The sequence below is a fragment of the Aquarana catesbeiana genome, linkage group LG09, assembly GCF_042186555.1.
Source record: "Aquarana catesbeiana isolate 2022-GZ linkage group LG09, ASM4218655v1, whole genome shotgun sequence".
NCBI classification, from domain to species: Eukaryota; Metazoa; Chordata; class Amphibia; order Anura; family Ranidae; genus Aquarana; species Aquarana catesbeiana.
Window position 1 is genome coordinate 168,562,376 of NC_133332.1, and position 24,735 is coordinate 168,587,110.

Consider the following 24,735-nt stretch of genomic DNA (forward strand, 5'->3'; position numbering starts at 1 on the left):
TAGAGCAGTATTTCTCAATTCCAGTCCTCAAGGCGCACCAACAGTTCATGTTTTTAGGATTTACCTCAGATAACAGCTGTGGTAATTACTAAGGCAGTGAAACTGATCAAATCACCTGTGCAAAATAATGGAAAGCCTGAAAACATGGGCCTGTTGGTGTGCCTTGAGGACTGGAGTTGAGAAACACTGGTGTAGAGGAATGATGATATGGGGTGTTATGTGTCCGGCCTCCAGCCAGGCATAAGAGGCTAGTGGGACCAGCAAGGGGTCCCCCATAGTGGTGACCAGCAAGGAGGGGCCCCCCATAGTGGTGACCAGCGAGGGGGCGCCCCCCATAGTGGTGACCAGCGAGGGGGCGCCCCCCATAGTGGTGACCAGCGAGGGGGCGCCCCCCATAGTGGTGACCAGCGAGGGGGCGCCCCCCATAGTGGTGACCAGCGAGGGGGCGCCCCCCATAGTGGTGACCAGCGAGGGGGCGCCCCCCATAGTGGTGATAGGTGAGGGGTAGGGATGAGCTGTGGCATGTTTGCATGCTGCACGTGCCGAGCCCGCCAGGAAGTCGGCACGGCGCAGTGCTAATCCAAGGCAGTGAGACATTTCCCGATGTGCGGCTGCAGAGATCGGGAAAGGTCTCACTGCTTGTGATTAGCGCTGCGCCGTACCGACTTCCTGGCGGGCTTGGCACGTGCAGCATGCGAACATGCCTGAGCTTTCTTAGTGAGGGGGCGCCCCCCATATTGGTGACCAGCGAGGGGGCACCCCCCATATTGGTGACCAGCGGGGGGGCACCCCCCATATTGGTGACCAGCGGGGGGGCACCCCCCATATTGGTGACCAGCGAGGGGCCCCCCATAGTGGTGATCAGCGAGGGGCCCCCCATAGTGGTGACCAGCGAGGGGGCCCCCCATAGTGGTGACCAGCGAGGGGGCCCCCCCCATATTGGTGATCAGCGAGGGGCCCCCCCATAGTGGTGATCAGCGAGGGGCCCCCCCATAGTGGTGATCAGCGAGGGGCCCCCCCATAGTGGTGATCAGCGAGGGGCCCCCATAGTGGTGATCAGCGAGGGGCCCCCATAGTGGTGATCAGTGAGGGGCCCCCCATAGTGGTGATCAGTGAGGGGCCCCCCATAGTGGTGATCAGTGAGGGGCCCCCCATAGTGGTGATCAGTGAGGGGCCCCCCATAGTTTTGATCAGTGAGGGGCCCCCCATAGTGGTGATCAGTGAGGGGCCCCCCATAGTTTTGATCAGTGAGGGGCCCCCCATAGTGGTGATCAGTGAGGGGCCCCCCATAATGGTGATCAGTGAGGGGAGGACATGGAGGGAAGGCTCCTGATTGTATTGTGTGCTGAGTCCCTCTATCTCCTGGAACTGGCCCAGCCCTGTATTACACACACCTAGCTCCTCACTATATCACTCAGCCCTGCCTCTGTATATCAGCACAGACAGCTATTCTAGGCCCACAAGCTTACAGTCTACCTGTCCTGTCCTCCACACGTTCTTACATGCTTCAGGTCTCTTTCCCCCAAGTCTTGTCCCTCCCTCACCTACTTTACAGTGCCCCCTCTCTGTCTGGGGAACTTACCGGCCTCCATCCTGCCCTGTCACCCAGGGACCGGTTTAGCCTCGTCCACAACAACAGTGGGAGCTGTGCACGCCGGGAAATGTAGTCCAGCGGGGGTTTCGCGGACCCAGACTTTTGGATCACCGTACTACGACTCCCAGGGTGCAGCGCTCCGGGGGCGCGGCCTGTGTGCTGCCGTCAGGCGGATGGGGGACGGTGATTGGTTGTGTGTCGCAGGCGCTTCTTTGCCTTTGTCAGCATGGAGGAGGTGAGGGTGTCTGATGTGGAGGTGTGTAACCTGGCGTACAGGGGGCAGCTGGAGCAGCTGAAGAGCCTGGTGCTGGCAGACAAGTCCCTGACCTCCAGGACTGACCAGGTAAGGGTGGAGCTTCTAGTTCCTGTGCCTAGGGCTATGTGCACTGCAAAGTTCTGCTATCTGTGACTAGGCAGCTGCTGGAGGACTACAAGTATCAGCATTCCCTGTGTGCAGGGGCCAGCATTGTCCTTAGGGTTGGTTAGTAAAGCAGACAAGTGACCATGTGCATTGTAGCAGTGGAGGCTCTCCTGGAGGGGCCCTCATTACAAGATATGGGGGACATAATATAACTTGGGTCAGAACCTCATCACAGATCCTCACATTGCTGCTCTACATTAACCACTTCAATACCAGGCACTCCCCCTCTTCCTGCCTGGGACAATTTTCAGCTTTCAGTGCTGTCGCATTTTGACTGACAATTGCGCGGCCATGCAACACTGTACCCAAACAAGATTTTTTATTATTTTCTTCCCACAAATAGAGCTTTCTTTTGGTGGTATTTGATCACCACTGGTTTCTTTTTTTTGCTTAATAAATAAAAAAAGACCGATAAATTTTGAAAAAAATAAATATATATAGTTTTTTTTTGCTTTTGTAAATAAGTAATTTTTCTCTTTCACTGATGGGCGTTGATAGATGGCTCTGATAGGCAGCACTGATGAGGCACTGGCAGGCATTATTGCTGGGCACTGATTGGCAACCCTGGTAGTCCTGGGTGGGCATACCTGGTAGTCCTGGGTGACATCCCTGGTGGCCCACGGTACACGTTCCTTGTGGGCATCCTCAAGGGGGTGTAGTGGATAGCACTCTCACCTAGCAGCAATAGGGTCACTGGTTCAAATCCCAACCACGGCACCATCTGCCTGGAGTTTGCATGTTCTCCCTGTGCCTGCGTGGGTTTCCTCCCACACTCCAAAGACATGCTGGTAGGTTAATCAGATCCCGTCTATAAATTGGCCCTAGTATGTGTATTTGTTTGTTAGCGCGTCGGGACCCTGCTGGGTAAAGGACTGCGCTACATCAAGATGCAATTCAACTCAACTTTATTGTAACTCTTAACCTAAGCATACTTTTGAACTTAAAGCAGAGTTCCACTTAAAAAAAAAAAAAAAAAAAAATTAAAAGTCAGCAGCTACAAATACTGCAGCTGCTGATTTTTAATAATCGGACACTTACCTGTCCCAGGGTCCAGCGATGCAGGGGAACCAAGCCACGCTCATCTCCCCCTTCTCTCTGCGGTGCCGGCATTGTCACTGTGTGTGCCCGGCTGTGGCTTCACAGCTGGGCATGCACTGTGCGCTGTGACTGGCCAGGCAATCATCTGGGACCTGTGACGTGTCCCAGATGATTGTCGGGAGGGAAGGAGGAGAGGTGAACTTTCTTCCGGTGCCACGGTCCCCCGGGAGAAAGTGGGAGCTGGAACCCTCTAAAAGGAGGGTTCACCCCCCCCCCCAAAAAAAAATGATATGCCAAATGTGGCATGTCAGGGGGTCACCTCCCATAAAGCGGAAGTTCCATTTTTGGGTGGAACTCCACTTTTAAGTGGTTGTAAACATGAAATATCAACAAAGCAAATCCCTCTATGGTGTCTACTTGTCTCACTAAGTGTCATTTCTGTCTGCTGCTTCCATCCTCTGCTATCAGCATGAGTCACTTCTGACAATTTTTCCTGACACCAAGAGAAAAAAAAAGGTGACAAAGCAGGGAGCTCCAGCTGATTGACAGCCTTGACTCTATTCCTGTGCACTGTGTGAAAGGCGGTGTCCCTTCCCTCCAATCAATTCTCAGAGCTCTCTTCACTGAGCTCTGCAGAGTGTAACTTCAGCTCTCTGCCCCCTTTTTTCTGAATTCTCAGACAAGCTTTATACATTCTGGACTTTGAATGGATGAAGAGAAGACTGCAGATAAACAAATACTACTTATGTAGGAGGATTTGTTTCATCTCTGTGTATTACCTAAGGCCAGTCACTTCACTGGGTATATTTAAGGGTTTACAAACCCTTTAACCCAAACACCAAAATGAAAGTAACCACTAATTATAATAAAGAAAAACTGTTATAACAATAAAAGTTATCCTGCTAATAGTAGTTCTTCTGGAATATTCCTGTGCCAAAAAGCCTGCCCAGAGCTTGATGTCAGATTGCAGGCATCCCTGGCAGTGCATAGTGGTTTACTGCACTTGGTTCAGGCTGCATCTTTACAGTGTGCTGAATGTGGCCTATTATTAAGGAAAGGTCAGTTAATTAAGGTGGACAGACTTCATAACAGAAAATGTATTCTTTTTTTATTTTTAGATTTATATTCAATACATGTATCAATGCATGTTAATGTTTTAACGAAAGCCTTGTATCTGTATAGTTTATAATTATATATGTACATAGGGGAAGCAAGGTTTGTCTATTATGTTTTTTGTGTTTATTTCAGGATGAAAGGACACCCCTGCACTGGGCGTGCTCAGCAGGGCACACTGAAATTGCTGAATATTTGCTCCTGCTTGGAGTGCCAATTGATGGCAAAGATGATGTAAGTTGATGATTTTCCTTATACGTAATATATAGAACTCTAATCTGATAAAATAGCACACAGGAGATTGAGGTGAGGGAAGTTTAGAGGTGTCTGTGCATTACTTGGAGTTTACTCCTAGAAATCTGCAGTGGGTAGAGAGTGCAGGCACACAGACCTGTAGTAGTCTGTAATACCCTGCATGTTACCTGTGCATCCCTAGCCGTTCTTCCGAGAAAAGCTCAGTCCATTCCAGGTAACTTGCCACTTTCTCCTAAACCCTACATCCTGGTCTCTTATGATAATTGACTGTCCTATTGGCCAGCTGGAAATTAAAGGAGGCATACAGGAGGCGGGGTTTAGGATGTCAAAATGGCTAGGAATTCAGCAGCTTGGGTTTTTTTTTGTAGAGCCATCGTTCCCTTTATTTCTCATCCTGGTAGTAAAGATATAGAAGAGACATCTCCCAATGTTGTCACAGAAGTTAGGCTTCTCCTCCCTTGCAGTGGGTCTCCACCTGCTCCTCAATGGTATAGATCCAGGGGACAGAAAAAGCAGTTTAATATTAAACTGATCCTCCACTCTCTTGGCAGATTACCCTACACTCTGGCGGTGGAGGATCGGGTAAGTAAAACTGCTTTGCCCTGTCCCATAGACCTAAACAAGCCCCACTGCAAGGTAGAATTTTTACTTTCCCCAGAGGTAAGATTTAAAGCCCAACTTCAGCCAAACAAGTGGAAAGGATTTTATTGCTGTCTGTGGCTCCACTAAGGATTTGTCCCTTCATTCTATACCTTTTGCAGTAGAATGAGATATTGGTTGAACAGGGATGTACTAGGAACTACAGTAGATGTGCTGTTACTTTCTGTCCTGGTAAAGCCTTGTCGCTGGTACAGGTGTTTGGGGGGGGGGGGGGTATTCCCCCTGAGGAATAATGGACAGCAGTATATTTCGGACACGGTATCTATCCTTTTCAAACTCTATCCAAAAAAAATTTTGACTGGAGATGGACTTCTGGGTCCAAAATGAGAACTGTTTTTCAGGCAGGTTTTGATGTGTTGTTTTTACACTTTTGTCCCAGGCAGGATGGACACCTCTTCACATTGCTGCCTCTGCTGGCCGGACAGATATTGTCAGAGCTTTACTGGGGAAGGGAGCCCAAGTAAACACTGCCAATCAGGTCGGGTGCACACCTCTCCACTATGCAGCATCAAAGAACAAGCATGAGGTATCTGCATCATTTTGACAGTTTTTTCTTAGATGTAGAAAATATACTAATAGAATATCATGTTGGTATTCAATTTTTCTTCAAAATTTACATGCTTCGCACATACAACTGTCTTGATATTGCCTCTTCACAGATTGCTCTTATGCTTCTGGAAAAAGGTGCTTCGCCTGATGCCAAGGACAAGCTGGAGTCCACCCCACTTCACCGTGCAGCTTCCAAAGGCAACCTGAAGATAGTGGAAATCCTCCTAAAACACAAAGCATCCACTAATTTACAAGACATTGAAGGGAATACACCACTGTAAGTAACCTATCACACGTTAGACCAAAAAGATATATTTGAGCTGTTATAGAGATTCCTATATATTTTTTATTTAACTGAAACAATTCAAACACACACACTTGCTTTGGTACAGACCAGACTGTTTCTGCGTGTTAACAAAGAAAGAAAAAGATATTTTTCTGCGCTCATGAGGGTGTACTTGGTATGGGTACGTAGTACTGTTATAATGGCCGGACTGGAGATGATGATCAAGTGTGTCCTGCTGCCTGGGCTGACCCGGGGTGGTCTGAAGAAGTTAGAGTGGGAGGGAAGGGTGGAAGGCGCGTGATCAAACACTAGCATCAAATTCTACAGTTTATTCATAAGTGATAAAATGCATATATGTTGGGAATATAAACATACTACGTTTTGTAAAAAAAAAAGGGGTTACACTATATATATATATATATATATATATATATATATATATATATATATATATATATATATATATATATATATATATATATAAACACACACTTGTAGTGTTACAAGAGGAACATGCCCGAACAGAGGCACATACTAAAATATTGCCTGATGCATTTCGAGGAAAAAAACCTCTTCATCAGAGCCTTGAAAGGTGAACACCAGTCTGTGTAGATACATGGACCCACACATATGCACATGGGAAGGAGTGGCTAGTGGGGAGATTTAACATGTGTAGAATGGTTGCTTCTCCTTAGCTCCATGTAGGTCCACATCTGAGCGCTCTATGGCAGCAAGAGTGTGCGCGCAAGTAGTCCTACTTGTAGGAATGGGACAGTCCGGTGTACCTGTTGCAGAAGCTTGTGTGGAGAACACAGCCTGTGGGCGTACAACGGTGGCCAAGGATGCAGTACTTTGGGAGAAGAGAGGTGTCTTCGAAAGAGGGCCCAGTCAATATCTGTAAGCGCTGTATCTGTCCTCATCCATGAAGAGCATGGCAGCATCCATGCTGTCTGCCCATTCCTACAAGTAGGACCCCCTGCACACACATTCTTGCTGCCATAGAGCGCTCAGATGTGTACCTACATGGAGCTAAGGAGAAGCAACCTTTCTACACGTGTTAAATCTCCCCACTAGCCACTCTTTCCCATGTGCATATGTGTGGGTCCATGTATCTACACAGACTGGTGTTCACCTTTCAAGGCTCTGATGAAGAGGTTTTTTTCCTCGAAACGCATGATGACGTCCAATAGGACGAAACGTACGTCGGAAGGCTGACGTCATTGTTTTCATCTTGTCTCGAACGGGTGTATGCAGGCCGGCCGGCTGTTTTATCTTCGTTTATGCTCTTATCTGTGCTTTTGATGTAAGTGCAATTATCCCCTTTTTTAATAAATTGATATATACTGATTTACACTATGGAGAATTTGTTTTTTATCCCTCTGGGTCCCCCCTGCTGACCATTTGAATTCACTGGACGGAGGGTTCCTGCCTGTCCTTCCTCTGTGAGGAGATCGAATGTGTTGTTCCCACTGAGTGGATATCTACATACAAGCTGACTTGTAGCTTGCCTTTGGTAAGCGTGCATTTTTATAGGTGGTGGATTCTTCACTGGGTGTTTGTCGATGAACTTTTAATAATCACCATTTGAACATTGATTTGGCTTCAGGGACTTCTCTTCTTCAATCATCGTCATTTATTTTCACAATTTTATGTCATCACAATTGATTTTAGTTTTTTATCACTCACTAACGAATTGGTTTTGGGACTTTTTTTTCTTGTTAATATTATATAATTTTTTAATTTTAATTCATTATATATATTTTTTTGTCACTTTAAATGATAGATTTCTCAAATATCTTCATTTAATTGTATTTTGGTTTCACTCTCAGTAGTATACCAATTCAATCCTGTAGCGCGGTTCCTTTAGATTATTTTGGTTTTCCTCGAAACGCCTCAGCCAATATTTTAGTAAGTGCCCCTGTTCGGGCATGTTCCTCTTGTAACACTACAAGCATGTATATATGTATATACACACACACACACATTGTGTAACTCCTTTTTTTTACAAAACGTAGTATGTTTATATTTCCTACATGTATGCATTTTATCACTTATGAATAAACTGTAGAATTTGATGCTAGTGTTTGATCATGCGCCTTCCACCCTTTCCTCCCACACTGTTTCTGTGTGTGTTCCCAGAACGCGAAGGTGTGAATGGATGCCGTAGCAGAACCCCAAATAACTGTCAGTTACTAGTGTTCTTATGTCAGCTCATAGTTGAACTGTCAAGCCATCAAATGACTGCTGTCATATTCAAATGAAAAAAAAAATAGAAAAGCAGATTCTTAAGGCACCAGATAGAGCCACAAATCATTAAATTAGGAATTTATTACTCAGTCTGATTAGTAAAAATCCGCCATTACCATACACAACGTTTTTTGAAAAGAGAAACAAATGTAATGATACACTATATTGTCAAAAGTAACTTTTAATAGTATCCCAGTCTTAATCCACAGGGTTCAATATTGAGTCGCCCACCCTTTGCAACTTCAACTCCTCTTGGAAGGCTGTCCACAAGATTTAGGCGTGTGTCTATGCGAATGTTTGACCATTCTTTCAGATACACATTTGTGAGGTCAGACACTAATGTGGACGAGAAGGCCTGGCTTACAGTCTCCACTTTAATTCAAAGGTGTTCTATCAGGTTGGTGTCAGAACTCTGTGCAGGCCAGTCAAGTTCCTCCACCCCATACTTGCTCATCCATGTCTTTTATGGACCTTGCTTTTTGCATGGTGTGCATTCCATGCTGGAACAGGAAGGGGCCATCCCCAAACTGTACCCACAAAGTTTGGTGCATGAAATTGTTCAAAATGTCTTGTTATGCTGATGCCTTACGAGTTCCCTTCACTGGAACTAAGGGGCCAAGCCCATCCCCTGAAAAACAACCCCACACCATAATCCCCTCTCCACCAAATGATTTGGACCAGTGCACAACGCAAGGTCCATAAAGACATGGATGAGCGAGTTTGGGGTGGAGGAACTTGACTGGCCTGCACAGAGTCCTGACCTCAACCCGATTAGAAAACCTTTGGGATGATTAGTGGAGACTGCGGGCCAGGCCTTCTCGTCCAACATCGCTGCCTGGCCTCACAATAGCATTTCTGGAAGAATGGTCAAACCTTCTCATAGACACAGGTCGATTCCAAAGCAGGCAAAGGTGGCTCTAGAGTGATACAAAAGATAAGGACTATCAATACCAACATTTAATAATGCCTGGTCAGAATTGCACAACTTAAAGTACTATCTCATAAATATGATATAGATGTCTCATGTCCACTAGAGGAGTCATAATAGGTTCATGGTCTGAGTCTCCTACGCCAAGGATCATTAGTTCTGTAAAAATCATACATATAAAAAAAGACCAGAACATAAACCATTAGAATCAGAGTTATTAAGTTTCCTCATGTATGCAAAAAGAATGCAGCAACCAAATATATTGTTATGGACGAACCAATCTAACAAAGACATAATATTTAATTTTCCCAATTATGTATAAAAACAAGGCAAAAGCGGTCCCAATGCCTTTACAAAGTCTTTTAGCAGACAAAATGAGCATGATCCTAATACATATACAGGCATACTCACAGCTCTACAAAGGGCTTCTGCTGAACAGTAGTAATAATGTATGTAAGCCTAGCCCATAATTGCCTGGTAGTCGGAGATCATTACCTCCTAATAGGTTATGGACACGTCTATGCCTGTGTGAAATGAGGGCTGGCTCACCCGGCTGGGGTCTAGATGTGTAGTCCCATATCCCCCTTAAATGCTCCCACTATGTGTCCATCAAAATGTTACTTCAGTTGGCAGGTGAGGTGATGGGGACACCTGCTACTGCACATGCGCAGGTCCAGATGCCTGGCCGGGAGGGTGGCATAATGCATCCTTTCTGCAGGCATAGAGAGGACAAACCCCAATGTGATTATAACATGGAAGGGAGGGGCCTCACGGTTAACAGCACAGATGGATGGGCAAAGGGCACTCCCATTCCTTCAGAAGAGAAGGGCTTAGAGCAAGCCCCATTCTTGGGATTTAGTGCACCTGCCTTATAGACCAAAAAGTAGAGGGAGGGATGACCGTATCGAGTATCATCTAGTGGTAGATGCTCTAGGAAACAGCTGATCACATGTGCAGCTCCCTGGCAAATGCAGATCAGAGTGTAAGATGTCAGCTTCGGGGGGCGTGGCCAAGATGGCGACCAGATAGGACGTGTGTGAAGGTAGCTCCGTCCTATGCCGATAATTTATCCGTTCTCAGGGGACATAGCCTCACCCTGACGCTACCGAGCGGTGGAGGAAACAAGCGGGTATGAGAAGGGGAAGATCCGGTTCCCAGGGGAAGAGGCAGCGGACTCCCAGGATCTCGCTAACATCCAGCGGTGCGTGCGGGGCGGCCTACACCAACATGGCGTCCCAGACGGAGCAAACCGAGTCGCCCCAGCTGGGAACTGATCAGTTCCAGGCGCTTATGCAAGCCATCACGGGCTGCCAAGCTACTCTGACCAACAAAATCGAGCAAATGCAGCTCGAGATGGGCCTTATCAGGCGAGACATGGACAAACACCGGGACCGATTAACAGAGGCGGAGCGGAGAGTGGGGGAGACAGAAGACACGCTCAGGGAACATTCCACTTCCCTACGCACGCTACAGCTTAAAATGAAGGCGATCGAATCCCGAGCAGAAGATCAGGAGAATAGAAATAGGCGGAACAATTTACGCATGGTTGGTCTCCCGGAGGGGGCTGAAGGGAGAGACCCCGAAAACTATGCAGAACTGCTGCGTACGCTTCTCCCACAGGCGCCATTCTCCCCCCACTTTGCAGTTGAGCGGGCTCATAGGATGCCATCCGCTCCAGGCCCCCCTGGCGCTCCGCCACATACTTTTATTTTTCGCTTACTGAACTTTAGAGACCGGGATCTGGTTCTCAGAGAGGCCAGGAAGATTGGAGAACTGCGTTATGAGAACGTGAAGATTATGCTGTTTCCGGATTTGTCCATCGAAACACAACGAAGATCGTTCGACCAGGTCAAGGCCCAACTGAGGAGCAAAGGTCTCAAGTACAGCATGATGTTTCCAGCACGCCTTAGAGTGATTGATGGCGAGACCACCAAGTTTTTTGTTTCCCCGGAGGAGGCTTCCAGATGGGTTGAATCCCTTCCTAGGCATCGTTAAGATGCCCGCCGCTTTGTCTCCCATTCCCCCCTGTTTTTCGATTTGTTTTATTTTTTTTTCTTTTGACCACTTTGGAAGACTCTGGTGAAGTGCGCAGCTGCCGGTGAGGTGCATGACTATCTACAGTTTCAATATGTGGGCTGGTTATCACACGGGCTTTCCCTGGGGACTCCCCTGACAGGCGGTTTGTTTGCTGTGGGGGCGGGGGGGATGCAGCATCCTCACTCTGGGGATATAAGAGCTCCTATTTCCATGACACCCTGAGGTTCTCCTTCAGGATAAAAAAAGTCGATCACCCTTGGATGCTCATGGTGTTTACTGCTGCGGGAATCCCTGCCTTTCCTCCTCCTGGCTGAGTACTTCTACTCTGAATGACATAATTCTCCTGGCACCCATAGAAAGATACTTAAAGGAGCCTTTTACCTTATTGTGGAGAACTCGAATCTTGAACTGGCCTGGGAGGGACGGCGCCCCCATCCCCACCTGGCGCTCTATTTCTGAACCTGCCGCTGATTAGGGGGGATCCCGAGGGTTATAACTGCTTGTTAATGTACAATGCAATTTGGAAAGTACCTTTGACTTGCTGTGGATGGGGTGGGGGGGAATCATTGTGCTTAGCCGGGTTGAGTTAGGAACAGTAACTCTCTTTCCACATATGGGAGGATAGGCATGATTTACACATTCCCTAGTCAGTCCCATTGGTCAGATGGGGATGTACTGAAGGGAAGATACAGATGCTTGAATTAGGCTTAGCTCCATGCCTCTTTCTCCCCCTGCAACAGGGGAAGCAGGACGTACCTCCAGGCAGATGTTTATCCTTAGTGAGTCTGAAGGAAACGAAGGTGATTTTGATATAGGGGTGGCGATGTGGCCATCCACATGACTCCCGGTAACTGCGTATAATGCCTGTAAAAGGGCTTTTAAGTTTGTGCCCCTGGATAATTCCAGGTGAGCTGTCAGCGGGGGACTCCTGGACGGTTGATTCTGTTGGGGTCCCCTGGGCGACAGTGGTCTTCATGACCGGTTGTGGGCGGGGCTCCCTAGCCCCGGCTGGGGCTCTGGGTCCTTGGTGCGCTTAGTAATACGCGCCACCCCCCAAGGGAGATTTCTCCTATCTGAAATGTTTATTGGGTTAGGTTCGGGTATAAGTACACCCCATGAGTTACAAATGGAGGTGTGGGGTGGGCTGGGGGGGGGAGTTTGATTTGTTTCAGTTTTTTATGTTTTTCACTTTAATTGCCTATTTTTATGCCTTACTGTCTATGAGATTGTTTTACTATGCCCGCCATGAAGTCTTTCGGTGCTCGCTGATGTCTCTGATAAATCCTAGCTATGTGGGATACTCTCTCTCCCGGATCCCTTCGCTAATCCACTACAGTATAACATATGATGGCCCCTATTAAAATTCTGTCCTGGAATGTCAGGGGACTAAATCACAAAATTAAGCGATCCCTGGTCTTTGACTATCTTAAAAAATATTCCCCTCAAATCTGCATCCTTCAAGAGACACATCTGGTGGGTGGTAGGGTGATGGGTCTAAAGAGACCTTGGGTGAGCCGACACTACCATGCCACGTACTCCAGCTACTCTAGAGGAGTTAGTGTCCTGGTACACAAAAATCTTAATTTTGAATTGATAGATGTGATTACAGATCCGGAAGGGAGATATGTCTTGATACATGCTAACATTGATACAGTAGACATGGTGGTGGTGGGAGTGTATTTGCCACCTCCGGCTAATATTTCTGTGCTGCAGAAACTGATAGGGTTGATTGCCCAATTCCAGACTGACAATGTGGTCATAGCGGGAGACTTTAATATACCGCCCAACCCTTGTATGGATAAATTATCTCCGGACCCCGCTGGGGACTCCGCGTTGTCTAAATGGGCTGATGTGTATGGGCTAGTAGATATATGGCGATGGAAGAATCCATCAGAACGAGCTTCCACCTGCCACTCCTCTTCATATAATACCTTGTCCCGTATTGATGTGACCTATGTTAGTGGCGCAATGCTCCCTAGGGTTATTTCAGTCGAGATACTTCCAAGAGGTATATCGGATCATTCCCCCCTACTCTGCACAATACAAACTCATACTCCCCAAGCAGACAGACTTTGGCGACTTTCTAGATTCTGGATTGAACACCCGACCATAGAAATAGAGGTGGCCAAAGAGATAAGAGGTTTTTGGTTGACTAATGCCGCCTCCACAGGGATGGCGATGGTTTGGGATTCATTTAAAGCCTATATACGAGGGTGCTATATATCATCTATTACACGAGAAAGGAACAATAATAAAATTACACTAGAGGAGGCGGAGGCCAGAGCACAGGAACTGGAGTCTAGGTTTGCCATGACTTCTAATCCTATCGCCGCTCAGGATATGAAGGTAGCATATCGAGAAGTAATGTTGCTTAGAGTTAATAAGGTTCATAAACGTCAGCTTACCCAAACACAAAAGATATTCGAACATGGTGACAAGCCAGGTAGATTGCTGGCTTGGATTTCCAGGGAGCAGTCTCCAATCTCCACCATTGCGAGTCTGCGAAGGGAGGATGGGACTAAAGTGGCGGACCCGTTGAGCATCAATCGATGCTTTAAAGAATTCTACGAGGCCTTGTACTCTACTAGGGTAAATTACTCCCCAGATGAGCTGCACAAATTTTTAGAGGGGGTGACCCTCCCGACTCTCTCTGCTGAGGCAAGGGAAAATCTAGACGCCCCGATCACGATACCGGAGGTGCGAGCGGCATTGAAATCTATGCAGACAGGGAAGACTCCAGGGGAGGATGGGATCCCCCCTGAATTCTACAAACAGTACCTAGATGACCTGACTATTAAAATGCATGACATGTTTACAAAATCACTTCAGGACAAAGACCTCCCACCATCCATGTCCCAGGCCATCATAGTTGTAATACCTAAACCGGGGAAGGACCCACAGTTGTGCTCTTCCTACCGGCCCATCTCCCTGCTCAACTCTGACGCCAAAGTACTCACCAAAATTCTTGCCAGGCGTCTAAATGAAATTATACTTACCCTCATCCATGAAGATCAATCGGGATTCATGCCTGGCAAGGGAACAGATATCAACCTGCGAAGGCTCTATGCAGTCTTGGCCTCTGGAGATGGGGGAGGGGCTGAGGAAATGGTGGCCTCTCTAGATGCGGAGAAGGCCTTTGATTCAGTTGAATGGGGCTATCTCTGGGAGGTCCTCAACAAATTTGGTTTTGGGCCATCCTTCATCTCCGGGGTCAGGTTGATATATGGGGCGCCGAGGGCCAGGGTGCGTACCGGAAGAGTCTTATCCTCGCCCTTTGCTTTGGGCAGGGGAACGCGTCAGGGGTGCCCCTTATCCCCGGGACTTTTTGCTCTAGCAATTGAACCTATGGCGGCACTTCTACGGGCATCAACACAAACTAAAGGGATTGATAGAGGACCACTGCAAGAAAAGGTATCTCTATATGCAGACGACACCCTACTGTATTTGAGAGATGATGGGTGCTCGCTACGGTCGGCTCTGTCAATTATAGACAGCTTTGGGCGATTCTCAGGAATCAGAATAAACTGGGGGAAGTCAGTGATATTTCCCCTACATTCTGGGACGGGGGGCCAGCAGATGGATGGACAGTTGCGGAGGGTTTCTCGGTTTCGCTACCTGGGAGTTGAGATACATAGAGACTTAAGGCAGTTTATCCCTCTGAATCTCAACCCGGTGGTTCAGCAGGTGTCCCAGAGCTGTGCCAGATGGAGGTCACTCCCCCTGACACCGGTCGGAAGAGTTAATCTAATTAAAATGTCGATTCTTCCTAAGTTCACGTACCTTTTCCGCCAAGCCCCTGTACCAATACCACATAACTTTTTTAAGAGGTTGGATAGCATTGTGATATCCTTTGTCTGGAATGGGGGAGCTCCCAGGGTGGCTAAAGCGAAACTGCAGATGCCCACGTCGCTTGGTGGCCTGGCACTGCCGTCCCTGTTGAAATATTACTGGGCGGCGACCCTGGTGACGGTCAAGTGGTGGCTGTCGGAGGAGCCAGCTAACCCTGCCTCCTCATTGGAGGCGGCGTTGCTGGGTTCATATGCGGAGCTTAGGAACCTGATTCATAGGGGTCCTAGATCTAACTCTCGGGTTACCCTTCCTATGATTGCGACCCTGAAGGTGTGGGACTCGGTGGCCAAACAGGTGGGTGGTCCTGGGAGGTGGTCCCCTGAGACCCCATTGTGGGGGAATCCTCGATTACCACATTTTCGCTCCATACCTGATCCTATTGCCTGGGCCAGATATGGAATAACAAAATTGAGCGACATAACAATTCAGGGGCAGCTGATTCCATTTGATGCACTAAAACACGACCGTGATATCCCGAACCATATGTTTTTCAGGTACATCCAACTAAGACATGCCTTTAGATCCCAATTCCCCTCCTCGATCTCACTCGAGATGTCGCCGGTGGAGAAATTGCTTAGATCCCCTGATCAAACTAAAACGATGTCTACCTTATACAGTCTGTTTATCACGTTGAATACCTCTGGTGTCTCCCGGCTCTTGGCTTTATGGCAGAGGGATATCCCGGAGCTAACAGATGATGATTGGGAGGAGGGTGTCCAACAGTATCTGCCCCTTGTGATCTCGGCTAGAGACAGATATATTCAGTTGAAGTTCCTCCACCGAGCATATTATTCCCCGGTTCGCCTGGCAAGAATTTATTCTGATCGCACTGCTACATGCCCCAGATGTAACTATCACGAAGCCGACTTCTTTCATATAACTTGGTCTTGTCCTGCAGTGACGGAATTCTGGAAAGAAATCCTAGCTGAAATCAATAACATTGGGAAATTATCGATCCCGTACAGCCCGATCCCTCTTCTTCTGGGCATAAGTGACTTCCTTGACTTAACATGGGGAAAAAAGCTGTTCCTCTTCTACACCACGTTTTATGCTAGGAAGGCTATTTTGTTGAAGTGGAACCAGAACTCGCCACCTACTAAACAGCTATGGCAATCACTGATAAACACAGCACTCCCACTCTACAAACTGACATATATGGGCAGAAATTGTACAAAAAAGTTTGGGAAAATATGGTCGGAATGGGTAAAGGCAAAACACCTTACTATCCCGTAGTTGTAATCCACATGTTACTTAGGTGTGGGATTACTCCACCATTTTGCCTCCCCTCCCCCCACCCTCCTTAGGATAGGTCCTGAATACCTCCTTGGTGTGACGGGATGGGGGTTGTCTGGTATTACTCTGATAAGTACATACTACTGGAAATGCTGCAATATGCACTGCATGAGCGGATACGTGAAGCAATTCTTGATATTTGTTTATTAGATGGTATAAACTGGCAATGTAATGTTTTATTTTATTTTGTCTAAAATCTTTAATAAACTTTATGTTAAAAAAAAAAAAAAAAAGATGTCAGCTTCCTTGACTCCAAAGAATAGAGGGTTTAGTTCAGATTTAGAAGTTCACCTTTAAAAACAAAAACAAAAAAATTGCAGTACAGGGGCTCCAGTAGATATTCAAAAGTGTGCAGCTCTTTAAAATGTTTATTCATTTTATTGTCATAGCTGTTAGGCCATTTAGGGCGCTCTAGAAGCCTGGCCATAAAACTCAGTTAGGAATCCCTGTATCCTACCTTTTATTGCTAGGATGCAAAACTGTTGGATTTTCACTTCAGCATTACAGAAGTGAAAAACAAAATTTTCACTTCCTAGCAACAAGGCATGATGTGGGGATTGCGAACTAGATGCTTTTTAGCCAGGCTACCAGGGGGGCCCAAATGGCCAATGGGTGTGACAGATTAATGAACATTTTACAAAATCTATTTTTTTTATTTTTTAACGTGAGCTTGGCCTTTATATAAAGCCTTTCATGAGAAAAATATGGTGGATGCCATTAATTACCTCCTCCTGAAAATGCTTTTTTTTTTTTCTCTGTCATGCCGATACTCTGGGGGAGATTTACTAAAGCTGGTGCACTCAGAATTTGGTGCAGCTGTGCATGGTAGCCAATCAGCTTCCAACTTCAGCTTGTTCAATTAAGCTTTGGCAGTAAATTTCGGAAGCTGACTGGTTTCTATGCAAAGTTGCAGCAGGTTTTGCACTCTCGAGTTTTAGTAAACAACCCCCTCTAATTTTACTGTCTTCTGAGCCACTAGCCTGGAAAAAATGTGTAGTTTAGAAGTTATGACTTTAATGGCTCCTTGCTTGTACTGGGACAGTAAGAGTAAAAAAGCCAGAGATAGCCATACTGTTAGGATTTTCAGGAGGTTAGCATTGGCATCAGTATGTTAGGTTTCATTTATAGCTTTAGTTAACCAAAACCAATATTTTTAAGCATGGGTGGGCACTAGTGGGTTGAATATCCTATCAGTAACTTGTATCCTTCTGGCAGAGTTTGAAAATTCCCAGAAACCAGGTGACCAGTGCTCCTAAAACAAAATAGTGATTTGCTTAATTTTCTTGAGTCTTCTTTTTTCAGTGGCAATACATATCCTTTTTAGCTCCCAAATAACGCTTGTTGTGCTTCTAAGTTTCCAGTTCTGGCTGTACTGCTGTGGGGTTTATCATCTCCTGATGCAGTAGGGAAGTTTTGCTCTTTTTGCATTCATAAACTCACACCAAGAGAAGCCATCTGCAATGGGTAATCATAGGGATCAATAAATGCTTGTTGCGATATTATTTATTTATTTTTTTTACCAAAAATATGTAGAAGAATACATATCGGCCTAAACTGAGGGAAAAAAAATGTTTTTTTTATATATTTTTGGGGGATATTTATAATAGCAAAATGTAAAAAATAATGCGTTTTTTTTTTTTTTTTTTTTTCAAAATTGTCGCTATTTTTTTGTTTATAGCGCAAACAATAAAAACCGCAGAGGTGATCAAATACCACTAAAAGAAAGCTCTATTTGTGGGGACAAAAGGACGTCAATTTTGTTTGGGAGCCACGTCGAACGACCGCACAATTGTCAGTTAAAGCGACGCAGTGCCGAATCGCAAAAAGTGCTCTGGTCTTTGGGCAGCCAAATGGTCTGGGGCTTAAGTGGTTAAGTGAAGAAAGATCTCATCACTGAAGTTCCCAAATAAAAATGAATTTGGAAAGTGAAAAAAAAAAAAAAAACTTCTACCTGGAGGACACCCAGAGCAAAAGCCACGACAACAGCTCCTTCTCACACTGTCTGTGTGTGTGGTGCTCACAAGACATACAGTTGTAGTACAGAGCAGGAGCCTGTACATAGAGGAGATCCCTATAGATCTCCATAGGTCCTGATAGCTCAGGAGGAACATCTAGAACAGGGTGTGTAGGTGCAGCTGGGGAACATTTTCAAAAGTAAACAGAGGAATTTTTTTGAAAAATCAGTAAATACTTGTAACTTATTTTTATTATCCTGGTTTTTAAAAAAAATAAAATATTCGTATTTATTTTAACGTCACTTTAAGAGTGTCAGAGGAGACAGGAGTATCTGTAGGAAACCCACACAAGCATAGGGCGAACCAAGGACCCTAGAGCTGCAGATCTACAACTCCAATTCCAAAAAAATTGGAAAGCTGTGTAAAATTTACATAAGAACAGAATGCAATGATCTGCAAATCTCATAAACATGTATTTTATTCACAATAGAGAACAGAAAACATATAAAATGTTCAAACTGAGAAAATGTACCATTTTTAGAAAAAAAAATCTGGTAATTTTAAAATTGATGTCAGCAACACGTCCCAAAAAAAGGTGGGACAGGACTACATAAAGCTGGCAAACTAAGTGGTACTAACAAGAACAACATTTTGCAACTAATTAGGGGTGTAATAAATGATTAGATAAAGATGTAATAAAAGATGAAATTTACAGTTGCATTGCAGATATGACATTTTATGCGTTCTCTCCTTTTCTAGTCATCTTGCCTGTGATGAAGAGCGAATGGAGGAAGCCAAACTCTTGGTTGAACATGGAGCAAGTATTTATATAGAAAATAAAGAGGAGAAGACACCATTACAAGTGGCTAGAGGAGGTCTGGGAGCATTGCTAAGGAGAATAGTAGAAGGGTAGTTCTTTTTACTTTAAATATGACAACTTCAACCATGGCTTGAAGACAACAGTATCAATGCTAATATAATATTGGTGACGATTTCTAATGTTTAGACAAAATTTTAGCTATATTTGCTAGTTGTAAGGCTTTTCTAAGAGCCCTTTCACACTCACAGCGCGGCCGCGTTAGCAGTAAAGCGCCGCTAGTTTTAGCGTCGCTTTACCGTCGTTTTAGCGGCGCTTTTCGGCTGCTAGCAGGATGCTTTTAACCCCCGCTAGCGCCCGAAGAAAGGGTTAAATGTGCCCGAAAAGCATCGCTGCTGAAGCGTTTTCCACATGCTTTGGCAGCCCATTCATTTAAATTCCAAAGATGCTGCTTGCAGGACTTTTTCTAACATTCTGCAAGCGCACCGCTCCAGTGTGAAAGCACTCGGGCTTTCACACTGGGGCTGCAGGAGAGGCATTTTTCAGGCGCTTTACATGCTCTATTTTTAGCCCTTTAGCACCTGAAAAACGCCTCCAGTGGGAAAGGGGTCTTATTGTTCCTTTCAATGTTTGGGAGGAGCAGTGTTTGTACTACTCATTACTGTCGTATGCAAGTGATGCAAGAGATGTCGAGAGATAATCAAACACATGTAAAGCTCTCTGTAGAGTGCTCTGTGTATCTGCATCAAGTAAGATACATTGAGAACCTATGTTCTAATATCTGTCACTATGATACAACTTTCCCAGAAGCTATGTCAGTCATTACATGGTATTAATAACCTCTATAATAAATTCATCATACCCAGGGATGCCAAAGCTATGTATTGACTTTGTGTTAATTGCTTTTACCCAGAAACCATCATGAAACCTGTTGCTTTTTAAATATGGCACTAGGCATTTCCAACATAAATGTATTGACACGCAAAGAAAATTATTTGTAATGTAGTGGTATTTGAGCAGTATAGACATATGTGTTCTTGTAAGGAGCATTGTTCTAATTTATTTTCTATTGTTGAATTTTGTTTATCCCAATTTATCCACCCTGTATTGCACAGACTTATTGTGGAGCTGTATGCCCTCTGGTATTTATGCATACGTGTTCTCTGAAGACCTGACCTGGACCAATGTTAAAGTTCCATCAGAAAATAAACCAATATATTCTTTAATTGGTTTGCCTTTTATTCCTGAAATATGAGTATAAATAAACTTACTAACTGATCTTAAAAGCTGATCTCAGAGGAAGAAAACACTTTACCCTTGCATTGGGTCTCCCTCTGCCCTGCAAAGGTGAACTGCTCATTTTACCGAGGGGTTGATGCAAAAGGGGAAAGTCCTACCCTGAATTGTAGGCAGGCTTATTGGTCCTGTATTGTACTGGATGACATCAGATTTGTGACCGGTTGGTAAGCAGTTTTGGGGGACTGGTTGTCCAGAGAGGAGAGAGTCACCATTAAAAGTATATTGCCTTATTCATCATCCTCTAGACAAATTGAGCAGTCAAATCAACCCTTCCAGCACAGAGGGGGGCCCACTGTAAGGGATTTTTTTTTTGTCCCAGGGTGTAGCTTTGCAACCTTTTTTATATTTATGCAGATAAGGTAACCCACATCTGTAATGCCATAAATATTATTTTTTAGATGCAATAATGTGGGTATTCGGTGCACATGGCTGTGTAATTTACCATTCATTAAGGCTCCTTTACATCAGGTGCAGTCAGGTGAGTTTTTAAAAGCAGAATAAACCCAGTAAAAACGCATATGCAAGAAAAATAAATGTATTCTGGTGAGTCTAGTTTATACAATTGCAACTGTGTGTTTAAAAAAAAAAAAAAAAAAAGTACAGCTTGCTGCATTTTTCTGCACCAGAACGCAACCACAAACCCATATAAATGTGCAAACACGTCGCATGAATGCATGCAAACTCACGTAACAGCAGCTTGGTAAAAAAAACAAAGAAAACATTATTCCAAATACACCCTGAAAAAGCAGCATGTAAATGCACAGTGAATGCAGAAATTGTGGTGTAAACAAACGCTTAATGTGTGCATTCAATACACATGGAGGTGAGCTGTGGCCATATACTATGTTCTCTTCCCTTATTTTGCAGTTAAAAAAAAAAAAGTAGGAACTGATCTTCTTCAAGCATTAAATGACATGCAAATGTGCATTACCATTACGGTTCATTTTATGGTGGAAAAAGTCATGCTGGATTTACTGTGTTACTTATTGGTGCTGTAAGTGTCACTTTTTCCCCTTCTTCCAGCAATACATTGATAGGTGTTTTAGTAGCCAGTCACTAGACACCAGTGCTCTCATAAAGGGATGGGAAGAGTCTGTAGCCCTGTGTAAGCTACAAGCAAAGTAACACTTGGTGCTTACACAGTGTAAAGGAGTAAAGAGATGAACCAGCATTTACTATACACTACATTACATTTACTATATCAAAAAATAGCAAAGGTTTGACGCCTGCCCACCAGACAGGTAAGTAGTCAACTTCTTTTTTCACTTGGTGTTTATATTTTAAATCCTAGTGACAGGGTTGCTTTAAACTGATTATTTTCTTTATTTTTACTTGGTGATCCCAGCCAGAATGACTGCTGAATGACCAGGCCATTTTTTGTGATTCGGCACTGCGTCACTTTAACTGACAATTGCGCGGTCGTACGCCGCTGCACCCAAGCAAAGTTGACGTCCTTTTTTTCCCACAAATAGAGCTTTCTTTTAATGGTATTTGATCATCTCTGCGTTTTTTATTTTTTGCGCTATAAACAAAAAAGTGCGAAAATTTTGAAAAAATGCAATATTTTGTACTTTTTGCTATAATAAATATCCCCCTTTTTTAAAAAAAATAAATAAAAAGCTAATTTTTTTCGCAGTTTAGGCCAATATGTATTCTTCTACATATTTTTGGTAAAAATCGCAAGCGTATATTGATTGGTTTGTGCAAAAGTTTTATAGAGTCTACAAAATAGGGGATAGATTTATAGCATTATTATTATTTATTTTTTATCGGGACTGCGAAAATTTAACGAAAATAACAGATACTTTTGATACATTTTTGAGACCATTGGCATTTATACAGTGATCAGTGCTATAAAAATGCACTGATTACTGTAAAAATGTCACTGACAGGGAATGGGTTAACGCTAGGGGGGCGATCAAGGAGTTACATGTGTTCCCTAGAGTGTGTTCTAACTGAAGGGGGGGATGGGATTGTGTAGGGGAGATGACAGATCGCTGTTCATACTTTGTATGAACAGGCGATCTGTCTTTTCTCCCCTCGGAGAACCGGGATCTGTGTGTTTCTGGTTCTCGCTGTGTCACGAGTAATCAAGGGAGCCCAGTGTTTGACGCGCCCGCCGGGCACTCGCATTGGCTCGAGGGGCGAGCAGCGGGCTTCCAGTGGCCACAGGCCAAAGTGACCTAACATAAAATTGTTTTGCCCAGCTGTGCCATTCTGCTACGGTACAACTGCGGCGGCTGGTCAGCAAGTGGTTAAAGCAGATCTTCACTGTATCTGAGCGCAAGAAAACAAAAACACAATTTAATTCATTTTTAATATTTAAAGCAAACTCCCCCATCCGTCCATGTATACATGCTTACTTTTGTTGAGAAATCACTTTTTTCCAGGTCATCTTGCAGGACGGCTTACAGAGAGAGATAGGCTCCTCCCACCTAGCACAGGAAACACATGATCCACATTACAAAAGTACAACACATGCAATAGCACTACAGTATTTGTGTTTCCTCCGGCCAGACAGGAGTTCCAAACAATGTTTGTTATTTTTTTTTGTCCAGCCTTCCGGCTAAGTGGCAGTGGCCTCTCGGCGTCCATACACAGGTGTAACAACAGGGGCAGTACTCCTGGGGTATGAGTCAGCTTGGGCCACCCGTAGACCTGGAAAAGCGGTCTGGGGTGAAGGTAAGGGACCCCCTCTCCCACTTTGTGGTTGTAGCCTCAGTGAGGTACCTGTTAGGAGTGGAGGAGGTGGCCCAGTGGGGTCCATCCGGAATGGCACAGCAGGTTGTTCTCCTAGTGGAGGCGCGGCTCGCCGCGTGGTTCCAGGTGCTCTTAGCTGCTCTTTTACAGAGATCCCCATGTTTCAGGGCTTCTCTATCCTCAGCGTGTGGACCGTGCTGGGGGCGCAGAATGATGATGTCAGTTGCAGCAGGAAGTGATGTGGCCGCCGGCCATCTTGGTACACCCAGACGCCGGGAAATGAAGCCCTAGCAAGGGTAGTTAAAAGATAACAGGCGTGCTGTGCTGGAGGGCGGCGCCCAGGATTCTTCACACCTCCTTAAATAGGGGCCTGGATAAGAATATGGTGCCGAAGGCTTCCAGGAGCAGCATGGAGATGCCAGGATCCATGGAAGCAGGTCTGGAGGCACCATCGTTTGCATCAGGCCCTAAGGTTAGAAAATGGGGGGCAGGCTGCTCCTGTCCTTTTCTTATCCTCCTGTGGTGGGGGCACAGGGTTTTTTTTTCCAGAGCCTATTTTGTTTATGCTTATGGTGGACAGGTGCTGCACATACTAGCATAGGCTCCGGTGGTGGGTACTATAACTGCTTGCCGACTGCCTCGCACAGATATGCTGCGGCAGAATGGCATGGCTGTGCAAAACCCCGTACGGGTACGTTGTCCCCTTTAAGAGCAGCCACGTGCACAAGAGCCAGCACGGGGATTTGTGTGTGTAAACGCACAAATCCTTGATCTGTCAGTGGAGAGGAGACCTATCGTTTGTAGGAACAACGATAGGTCTCCTCACCTAGTCAGTCCTATCCCCTTACTGTTAGAACACACTGAGGGAACACACATTTAACCCCTTGGTCGCCCCCTAGTGTTAACCCCTTCCCTACCAGTGAAATGTACACAGTAATCGGTGCATTTTTATAGCAGTGATCGCTGTATAAATGTCAGTGGTCCCAAAAGTGTCCAATCTGTCCGCAGCAATGTCGCACTACAGCTAAATATCGCAGATCACAGCCATTACTAGCAAAATAATAAAAATGCCATAAATCTTTCCCATAGTTTGCAAATGCTATAACTATTGCGCAAACCAATCAATATACGCTTATTGCAATTTTATTTTATATTTTTTACCAAAAATATGTAGAAGAATATATATTGGCCTAAACTGATGAAGAAATTTTGTTTTTTAAAAACATTTTTGAAGATATTTATTATAGCAAAAAGTAAAAAATATTGTTTTTTTTAATATAAAATTGTCGCTTTTTTTGTTTATAGCGCAAAAAAAATAAAAACCGCAGAGGTGATCAAATACCACCAAAAGAAAGCTTTATTTGAGGGAAAAAAAGGATGCAAATTTTGTTTGGGTACAGCATTACATGACCGCGCAATTGTCAGTTAAAGCTGTGCAGTGCCAAATTGTAAAAGGTGCTCTGGTCAGGAAGGGGGTAAAATCTTCTGGGGCTGAAGTGGTTAAAGATTCTTAGATTAGAATTGTGTTATCCACTGGGTGTTTTGATAACTGGTATTTACTTCAGTGGAAGTAATGTGCTGTTGTTTGTCATCTGTTTTATTGCAGGACAAAGCCCATAAGCCCAAAGATAGCAAAACAGAGACAACCAGAAAAAATGCCCAATGTGCACTAGGGATGAGCCGAACACCCCCCC

At 45.0% G+C, this 24,735-nt stretch overlaps 2 protein-coding genes across 3 annotated transcripts in view; one reads left to right on the forward strand and one right to left on the reverse strand.

Moving 5' to 3' along the window:
* Positions 1-1,717, reverse strand: part of ATG4A (autophagy related 4A cysteine peptidase) — a 54,461-nt gene extending 52,744 nt beyond the window's left edge. The window contains exon 1 of one of the 2 annotated variants that reach the window (XM_073599385.1): positions 1,583-1,717. In XM_073599385.1, coding sequence (XP_073455486.1) covers positions 1,583-1,592 — 10 coding nt within the window. In that variant the 5' untranslated portion in view covers positions 1,593-1,717. The remainder of the gene's footprint in view (positions 1-1,582) is intronic. The other variant, XM_073599386.1, reaches the window with a different exon arrangement.
* Positions 1,718-1,758: 41 nt separating this feature from the next.
* Positions 1,759-20,268, forward strand: PSMD10 (proteasome 26S subunit, non-ATPase 10). The gene is made up of 5 exons (XM_073599389.1): positions 1,759-1,937; positions 4,302-4,400; positions 5,461-5,607; positions 5,741-5,907; positions 18,985-20,268. Exons 1-5 carry the CDS (start codon positions 1,821-1,823, stop codon positions 19,136-19,138), a joined length of 684 nt encoding a protein of 227 aa, XP_073455490.1. The 5' UTR covers positions 1,759-1,820; the 3' UTR covers positions 19,139-20,268.
* The last annotated feature ends 4,467 nt before the right edge of the window (positions 20,269-24,735 follow it).